This window comes from Sebastes umbrosus, chromosome 12, assembly GCF_015220745.1.
Source record: "Sebastes umbrosus isolate fSebUmb1 chromosome 12, fSebUmb1.pri, whole genome shotgun sequence".
Taxonomy (NCBI): Eukaryota; Metazoa; Chordata; class Actinopteri; order Perciformes; family Sebastidae; genus Sebastes; species Sebastes umbrosus.
In genome coordinates this window covers 32,167,717-32,177,409 of record NC_051280.1, presented here as the reverse complement: position 1 = coordinate 32,177,409, position 9,693 = coordinate 32,167,717, and the positions used below count along the sequence as shown (strand labels likewise).

Sequence of the window (9,693 nt, the reverse complement as noted above, 5' to 3'; positions counted from 1 at the left end):
GAAAAAAAAGTCTGAAAAATTTCCGGAAAAAAAGATCTGACAAAAACGTCTGAAAAAAACTCAGAAAAAAAAGATCTAAAAAAATGTCCGAAAAAAAAAGATCTGAAAAATCTCTGGAAAAAAAGATCTGGAAAAAAAAGTCTGTAAAATGTTTGAAAAAAATGTCTGAAAAAATTTCCGGAAAAAATGTCTGAAAAAATGTCCGAAAAAAGAGATATAAATATATGTCTGAAAAAAAAGATCTGAAAAAGATCTGAAAAAATGTCCGGAAAAAAAGATCAGAAAAAAATGTCTGAAAAAAATGTCTGAAAAAAAGTCCGAAAAAAGATCTAAAAAAATGTCCGAAAAAAAGATCTGAAAAAAGTCTGAAAAAATAGTTCTGAAAAAAAGTCTGAAAAAATGTCCGGAAAAAAAGATCAGAAAAAAATGCCTGACAAAAATGTCTGAAAAAAAGTCCGAAAAAAAGATCTGAAAAATGTCTGAAAAAAAAGATCTGAAAAATGTCTGAAAAAAAAGTTCTGAAAAAAAGTCTGAAAAAAAAGATCTGAAAAAATGTCCGGAAAAAAATGTCTGAAAAAATGTCTGAAAAAAAAAATCGGAAAAATGTCTGAAAAAAATGTCTGAAAAAAAGTTCTGAAAAAAAGTCTGAAAAAAAAGATCTGAAAAAAAGTCTGAAAAAAAAGATCTGAAAAAATGTCTGAAAAAAAAAATCTGAAAAATGTCTGAAAAAAATGTCTGAAAAAAAGTTCTGAAAAAAAGTCTGAAAAAAAAGATCTAAAAAAGATCTAAAAAAATGTCCGAAAAAAATATCTGAAAAATGTCTGAAAAAAAAGATCTGAAAAACTGTCCGGAAAAAATGTCTGAAAAAATGTCCGAAAAAAGAGATATAAATATATGTCCGAAAAAAAAGATCTAAAAAAAAGTCCGAAAAAAATGTCTGAAAAAAAGTCAGAAAAAAAGATCTAAAAAAATGTCCGAAAAAAATATCTGAAAAATGTCTGAAAAAAAAGATCTGAAAAACTGTCCGGAAAAAATGTCTGAAAAAATGTCCGAAAAAAGAGATATAAATATATGTCCGAAAAAAAAGATCTAAAAAAAAGTCCGAAAAAAATGTCTGAAAAAAAGTCAGAAAAAAAGATCTAAAAAAATGTCCGAAAAAAAGATCTGAAAAATGCCTGAAAAAAAAGATCTGAAAAAATGTCCGGAAAAAATGTCTGAAAAAATGTCCGAAAAAATGTCCGAAAAAAAAGATCTGAAAAATGTCTGAAAAAAAGTCCGAAAAAAAAGATCTAAAAAAATGTCTGAAAAAAAGATCTGAAAAAAAGATCTGAAAAATGTCTGAAAAAAAAGTCTGAAAAAATGTCTGGAAAAAATGTCTGAAAAAATGTCCGAAAAAAAATATCTGAAAAATGTCCGAAAAAAATGTTTGAAAAAAAATATCTGAAAAATGTCTGAAAAAAATATCTGAAAAATGTTTGAAAAAAAATATCTGAAAAATGTCTGAAAAAAAATGTCTGAAAAATGTTTGAAAAAAATGTCTGAAAAAATGTCCGGAAAAAATGTCTGAAAAAAAGATCTGAAAGAAAATCTGAAAAAAATGTCTGGAAAAAAGATCTGAAAAATGTCTGAAAAATGTCCGAAAAAAAAGATCTAAAAAAATGTCCGAAAAAAAGATCTGAAAAAAAGTCTGAAAAAAAAGATCTGAAAAAGATCTGAAAAATGTCCGAAAAAAATGTCTGGAAAAAAAGATCTGAAAAATGTCCGAAAAAAAAAATCTGAAAAATGTCTGAAAAAAAAGTTCTGAAAAAAAGTCTGAAAAAAAAGATCTGAAAAAAAGATCTGAAAAAAGATCTGAAAAAAAAAATGTCTGAAAAAAAGATCTGAAAAAAAGTCTGATAAAAATGTCTGAAAAAAAAGTCTGAAAAAATGTCCGGAAAAAATGAGATATAAATATATGTCCGAAAAAAAAAAAAAAAAAGATCTGAAAAAAAGATCTGAAAAATGTCCGAAAAAAATGTCTGGAAAAAAGTCCGAAAAAAAGATCTAAAAAAAAGTCTGAAAGAAATGTCTGAAATAAAGTCCGAAAAAAAGATCTAAAAAAATTTCCGAAAAAAAGATCTGAAAAAATGTCCGGAAAATAATGTCTGAAAAAAAAATCTGAAAAATGTCTGAAAAAAATGTCTGAAAAAAAAGTTCTGAAAAAAAAGATCTGAAAAAGATCTGAAAAATGTCCGAAAAAAAAAATCTGAAAAATGTATGAAAAAAACGTTCTGAAAAAAAGTCTGAAAAAAAAGATCTGAAAAATGTCTGAAAAAAAAGTCTGAAAAAATGTCCGGAAAAAAATGTCTGAAAAAAAAGTCTGAAAAAATGTCCGGAAAAAATGAGATATAAATATATGTCCGAAAAAAAAGATCTGAAAAAAAAGTTCTGAAAAATGGCCGAAAAAAATGTCTGAAAAAATGGCCGAAAAAAAAGTCTAGAAAAAAAAGATCTGAAAAATGTCTGATAAAAGTAGGTCTCTTAGGGCGCTTTCACAAGTCAACATTTAGTCAGTTTTAATCAAACTCTGGAGCGGTTTGTTTGTGCGGTTGTGAACGCAGTAATCGTACTATGGTGCGAACCAAAACAGCCGGACTTAGAACACTTGCAAGAGGTGGTCTTGGGACTGATAAAATGTCAGGAAACATTGAAAAATTATGATTTCCCTGAGCGCCCAAGTTGACATCTTCTAATTGCTCGTTTTATCTTTAAAGTCCTGAAATGTCTTCCTCATTGTTTCTTAATCAGTAGTAGAGCCAATAGTAGATCCATCGCTGATCTAACCCAAATTACACACTTGGATTCCTTAAAATAACGTCTGTCCTGGTATTAATGTCTCGCGCTGCAGAGACGGAGAGGCTGCTGAAACTGTGCCAGGTGCTTCAGGTGTCATAAAGTTGTGAATCACTTTGCACGGATGAGCCTGAATGGTTTTCATACCCTTATGAGAGGTAAAGGCAGCAGGCCAAAACACACTTTAAAAAAGGACATTTTTACTACTACTCTACTTGCAAGTATGCAGGTGCAAATGTGTAGAGTCCAAATACACATCATGTAATCATATTGAGGCTGTAGTGTATTTGTTTAACTCTGGTTTGGTCTCCACCTACAACTGAGAAAACTGGCTCTTTAGTTGCCACTTTGTTGGACGGCTAGTTGTCTGCAGTAGCACTTGGGTTTGTCTGAGCTTGTTTTCTGGAAGCAAACAACAGTCCTGCAGCTGGAATTACTCACCAGAGCCGAGGCCTGTACTACGAAGCAGGATTTGCGGTTAGCGAGGTAACCTCCTATACGACGGTGGGTGACTTCTTACCGGGGTAGATCGCCTTGGCGATGCTGATGCTGAACACCTGACCTGCTCCGGAGCAGATTATGTTCCAGATAAAAGACATCAACTCGTATAAAAGCATCGCCTACCGACCAATCAGAGCTCGGTGCGCGGATCGATGATAATATTATTATTATTATTATTATTATTTTATTTTTTGCTACTTAACTTACTGTTTTCTTAATGGAAATTCCCAACAAAAAGTTTTTTTTTAATTGTGAGAATAAACATCTTATATCATGTATCTAATATGTTAAATGGTATAATGAATTGTAATCTATTTATCTATTATATTTTGAAAGCTATTTATATATCACTGCCCCGTCTAGACGACTATATCTGACTTTTGAGTATTCCGTTAAATTAATAAGTCTGTTAATTTACGTTTACACATCGGGAGTTTTTTCTTTTGCCAGCTGTCCTTCCTGCATTTGGCAGCTTCAACTGTGTAACTTTTAGTCTGGATTATGTGTTTAACGTCTTGGTATTTGTCTAATATTATAGTTTGCTCTTGGTTTGTATAACAAGCCGCTCTGCTGACAGTAGACTTTCCCATGTTGGTGATTGGTCACATGCTGTAAACCCCGCCCCTTTTATGTGAACGCCCTCGCTGTCAGATGGAGAAACCCTGGGTTGACTTACCGAGTTGATAACCAGCGTCGTAGGACCGCTTAGCGAGATCTCGGTTGTTAGGGTTAGTTAAGCCAGATAACGAGAAGAGACTCTGGGTATGTTGAACTCACTTCCTCTGCAAATGTGGATTAATCCGCCTCTCAAAATAGTCCCCAACACAAAGGCACTATTTCCTCCTGTTTGAGGAACTCCTGATTAAAAACCACAGTCACCAGCAGTTTTGGGAACTGAGAGGTTTTTTTAAACATGGAACTATATAAATTATCTGTGAGGTGTTTTTAAAGATTTAAGTCTTCAGTAGGAACCTACGACGGACTATTACGGCCATTGAGGGAAAAAATAAATACTAATATAAATAAGATTACGAGAATAAAGTCATAACTTTACGAGAAATCATTTCCTCCTCCAGTGAAGAGTCAGTTTCCTCATCAGGTCCGTGTGGCTCGTTCTTCAAAATAAACTCTCTTGCGCAATCTTTTTCAGGTCCTGGTACTGATGATAATGTGCTGCTGATGAGCCAGAAGATGAAGGATTTGGTTATTTGTGAAACCTAAACTAAAGTAGAGCTTCACCAGATACTCCACGTTCCTCATTTTCACTTTATTTCCCCTCTAAAATAACACGTACAATTAATACTTTATAATATTATGACTTTATTCTCATAATATTACGACTTTTTTTTCGTAAACTTTTGACTTTATTTTCTTTATATTATGACTTTTCTTCTCATAAACTTCTGACTTCATTTTCATAAGATTACGACTTTTTTTTCTCGTAAACTTTTGACTTTATTGTCATACCAAATTTATTACGACTTTTTTTCTCTTAAACTTCTGACTTTAATCTTATAATATTGAGACTTTTTTCACTTAAACTTCTGACTTTATTATCATAATACTACTACTTTTGACTATATTCTCATAATATTACAACTTTTTTTCTCATGAAATTTTGACTTTATTTTCATAATGTTACGACTTTTTTCACTTAAACTTCTGACTTTATTATCATAATACTACTACTTTTGACTTTATTCTCATAATATTATGACTTTTTTTCTCGTAAATGTTTGACTTTATTCTGGAAATCTCAGATTTATTTCTTTCCCTAATACTCCGTTGTAAGAACCAATGTGCTCAGAGCTGAGAATCACAGACGGGAAGGAAGTATTGAGAGAAACACATTGTTTTGTGAGTGCGTGAAAAAAAGTTGACTTTGCACAAAATCCTCGAGTTTCAGTCAATTTCTTACATTTTATTACTGTTGCACCATTTATACAAGTACATATAATTTTGAATGCATCAATTTCCATATCATCTTTTTGTTTTTGTTTTTGAATGAGCGTGTGTGTTGTGGAAAATAGCAGTGGTGAGACATGGGAATGAGAATATCAACTGTAGTTGCCATGAATGCAGACTGAGAAATTATTATTTATTTATTTTTTCCACTTGACCAAAAAGACAGGACTACAGGTTCACCCAACCACGGACATGCAATTTTACTGAGTCAAGAGAGGAAGAAAAAACTGAACCAAGTGACACACAAACGCTCCTCGAGTGTTTGTTTCTGCTACGGTTTGACAAGTGCTGGGAGGAAAACGTCGTGTGCCAGTCGGATGAAACTGAAAAGTTGGCAAATGGATGGCTGAGATGAATAAATATATACTTATATACATACATGTATGCAAAGGTGGAAATAAGGAAAGCACATTTTACTCAAGCAAAGAAGTTCAGTACGATCTTAGAGGGCTGGTAAATTTTGTAATATTTGATCTGATAGATTTTCCATTAATCACGAGATACGATTATGAAATATCACTGATGTTTCGTGTTCTTCAATCTTCCCTTTCTTGTTTACTTATTTCATTTTTCTTTCTGTCATATAAAAGCCTCCTTCCTTCCTTTCTGCTGATCCTAAACCACGACAATAGTCAACCTTCTTCTTCACTACACCTTGGATACATTTGTTATATGACAATACAGGCGGTTGCTATGGAGTATTTTAATATTACTTTTTACTTGAGTAAAAGATGTAAAGTACCTTGTTCGTCCGCCGCTGCATATTTGTATACGCATACGTCCATATATATTTCTGAAAAGTAAAAGAAAAATGCATGGAGGGGGTGAAAATGACAAAATCAGAAGCTCCCGTTTCATGTGCACGGCTTTTTCCTTCCCATAATGATAACGTGGCGTACGGTTGCCATGGGAACGTGGACCACAATAGATGGAGTAGGTTGTCCACCTGTCCTCTACGGGATCAGACTGTTAATGACAGAGAGTCACACGGAGCTACGGAGACTCACAGACCTGAACGTGGTCTCGTCTGGGGGTGTTTTCACCTGCTTAGACACCAAACTGTTGAGGTTTGCTCCACAGGACAGACTGCTTTACTCATGTTCCTGCTATATTCATATGAGAGTTTCATTGTATATGCCAATTTTAAATGAATCTACTGGTTGAAGAGTCTTTAATACAAATGCTAGTTTTTTATTTCAATCCCAAATTTAACTCCAAAATCCCAGAAATTGGTATTTTGATTTGTGATTTTCTTTACAAAGGCAATAACACGTGGTAAGCACATGTTAACAGTTCCCATCGCTGTCCATTATATCAATATACTTTCGCTTCTTAAGTATATTTTGCTGCTAATCCTCGATTTAAGTAGAATGTAGGCCTTTTACTTATTAAAGTATGTCTACTTTTACTTAAGTAAGTGAAGGATTTGTCCAGCGACACAGTCCAGAAACTGAAGACAATCACAGAAAAGAGCTCTCCGGACTAAACGTCACCGACTTGGTCTTCTAAGCAAAATCAGACTAACTGTAGGACTAATCTCACACAGGTCAGCAGTAGATATGTCTTTTAAAAACCAAAAATTAAAATTTCAGTCATCAGATCTGGATGGAGGATCAGAGATTTCTATCAGACTTTCTAAAAAACACTGCGGTGGATCTGTTCAGCGAGGCTTTGCAGATTTTTATAAGCGTATTACAAATGTTAAAAAACCCACTTAGTTCACTTACAATATACCTAAGGGTTTCAGTACAAAATCTAGAAGTTTATCTGAAAAATTCCTACGACTGTTTTATACGTCTAAGAATGTGTTTTGCTCTGCAAAGCCGGCCTTTTTACAACCTCCGAAATGTTTTAGAAAGCCTGAGCATTCTCAGTCCTCACAGGAGATTTAAGCTACCCTTTAAAGGTGCGTATTGTTTTTTTTGCCGTACAGAGAAAGTGGCGTGTAACCTTGAGAGGAAAAATGGGTTAGCAACACAACCCAACAATACCAAAAAGCCGAGGGGGAGGACGGGGGAGACGGGTTAAATAAGGACACAGCCACAATTCCACAGCAAAAGAAAAAGTGGAGGTACCGGGCCAAAGCCGAGAGCATGATACTCTGAAGAGGAGGATGAGTGGAAGGGGGGAGAGCTGAAGAGTGGACAGATTCAATGGAAGTCCAGCTGGTAAAGTGATTTCTCAAACCCCCTCCTTCCCTCAGTCCCATTTCCCCCAAATTGTGATGTTCTGAAATCCACAGAGCAGAGCCGCAGGTGAGTGTTTGGACGACTGAGATGGGAGTCAGGTTCTTGACGTATGAAGGAGAGGGAACGATGGATTATGGAATGGCCGACACAGACTCGTATCAAAGTTCAAATACTACAGCAGAAAAAAATAGAATAAAACATAACAATAATAATAGCAATAATCATCTGCAGCGGTGGGAAACTTCTCCAGGTGGTTGCTCCAGTCCTCCTCAATCAATTTTCATTACAATTATTATTATTATTGTTATTATCATAATATGGGTGGGCTAGTTAATTTCATTTTTTTTTTATCTTCATCGTCGTTGAGTTAGGTACTTTATTTTTTTCATTTCCGAAAAGAAGCTGTCCATTAATCTTGAACTGCTACGGTTTGATCCTTGCTTGGTGCCTCTGTGGCGTTCGCCTCCTTGGCGGGAGGCTCGGCGGCTGGTGTTGAACTAGGGGCTGCGGCGGCCTCCTTTGCCGGTGCGGGAGCCGCCGCCGCCGCCGCCTCTGTGGGCTTGGGGTCAGGGGAGGTGGCGGGGCCCGCCTCGGCTTTGGCTGCTGGTGCCGCGGGGGCCTCAGTCTTTTTGGCGTCGGCCTCATCTTTTTTCTCAGCTGCCGGGGCGGGTGCCGCGGCCTTAGCCTCGGGCTCCTTGGCGGCGGGGGCCGATTCTTTGACCGGAGCGGGCGCGGCTGGTTTCTCCTCAGCCTTGGCGGGCTCTGCGCTCTTGGGCGCCTCCGTTTTCGGCTCGGCGTTGGCGGCGGGTTTCTCGGGCTCCTTCGCGGCGGGAGTGGCGTTCTTCTCCTCCTCCTTAGGCGCTGCAGCGTCTGCTGCCGGCGCCTCCTTGGCCGCCGTGTCGTTCGCTACTTCCTTAGTGTCGGTGGCAGCCGGGGCCTCGTCTTTGTTGTCTTTCGGTGCTTCGCTCTCCTCGGCAGAGGCCCCCTCTGCTTTGGCGTCCTTGTCTTTGGCCTTGTCATCATTTACGTTGTATCCCTTCTTCTTTTTGCTGAGCTTGCCTCCCATTTTGGATCTCTGGCCTCTGAAACAGAAGGGACAAATAAACAAATTCAGAATTATAGGAAGTTATAGTCATTCTTTCCCTGAGAAGAAAGTATAATAAGAAGCAAGAACATTCTACGAATATAATCCAAACAACGGACCAAATGTGAACAAGAACCACAAAAATCCAGTCTTGAGCACACTGGAAGCTCCTCATGGAAATACATGAAATATCTGATGTGATGCTTCGAGCAATGCTCTTCTGAGGAGGAGGATTTTTGTGTTCATACGTTTCTGTACAAGACAGTAAGTGCAGAATCTGACATCTCTGTATGAGCTGAGACCAAGAAGAAGAAGATGCTCATAGAAATGATACGCAGTAGCCATGCATTTATGGAACAACATCTCCCATATTGCATTTTTGATGAAGTCTCTCAAACTGAAGCACATGGTCCTCAGAGAGCCTCCCAGCATGATGTTTTCCTCTCTCAGAGCAGAGCAAAGCTGATTTAAACATGAGTTGAAATGCTACAGAGAAGAAAACTGAATGAAAACAGTAGTGTAATAGTTTGAATCTGTGATGTTCATCTTCTGTCAGACTCAGAACAGCTCAGATCAACCACTTCTAATTAAGGATGCAAAAAAAAAAGTGCTTCCACAGCTGACATGCCTAGAGCAGAGAAATGTTACTGAGACAACACTCAGTTCCTTTAAGGGCTACTGAATCTGGCTAATTGAATCCACACCTTACAGAGAACGTACTAATACATTTTTAAATGCCAGAGGACATACTGTAAACCAGACAATAATTATGTTCCCTCCTAAATGTATTTAACAAAACCATTTAGTAGTATAAAAATGTATTTTTAGGCAGCGATGTGCCTCCAACACAATACAATGGAGATGATTGGAATTTTGCTTGGGGTGCTCACAGCATTCAAATTTCAACACAAACATCTGATTTCAGAATCTGTGTCTCAAAACAAATAAAACCAAAACTATCCGCCTAAATTGTTACCACCATGAGTAGCCGAGAACACATGTTTATTTGGTAATGTAATTTGGGTGAAATGATCCTTTAATAATGAGCTCATTCCATGTGAGTTGGCTGACTGAAATTTATTTAAAGTTAAAATCTCGAAGATCTCCGTTTCGTTTGTTTTG

General features: G+C 36.5%; 1 protein-coding gene across 3 annotated transcripts in view; it reads right to left on the bottom strand.

Annotated features, from left to right (window-relative positions):
* Positions 1-5,228: 5,228 nt before the first annotated feature.
* basp1 (brain abundant, membrane attached signal protein 1) overlaps positions 5,229-9,693 on the bottom strand; it is a 59,008-nt gene continuing 54,543 nt past the window's right edge. For all 3 annotated transcript variants that reach the window (XM_037786951.1, XM_037786952.1, XM_037786954.1), the window contains exon 2: positions 5,229-8,569. In XM_037786951.1, coding sequence (XP_037642879.1) covers positions 7,897-8,553 — 657 coding nt within the window. In that variant the 5' untranslated portion in view covers positions 8,554-8,569 and the 3' untranslated portion in view covers positions 5,229-7,896. The remainder of the gene's footprint in view (positions 8,570-9,693) is intronic.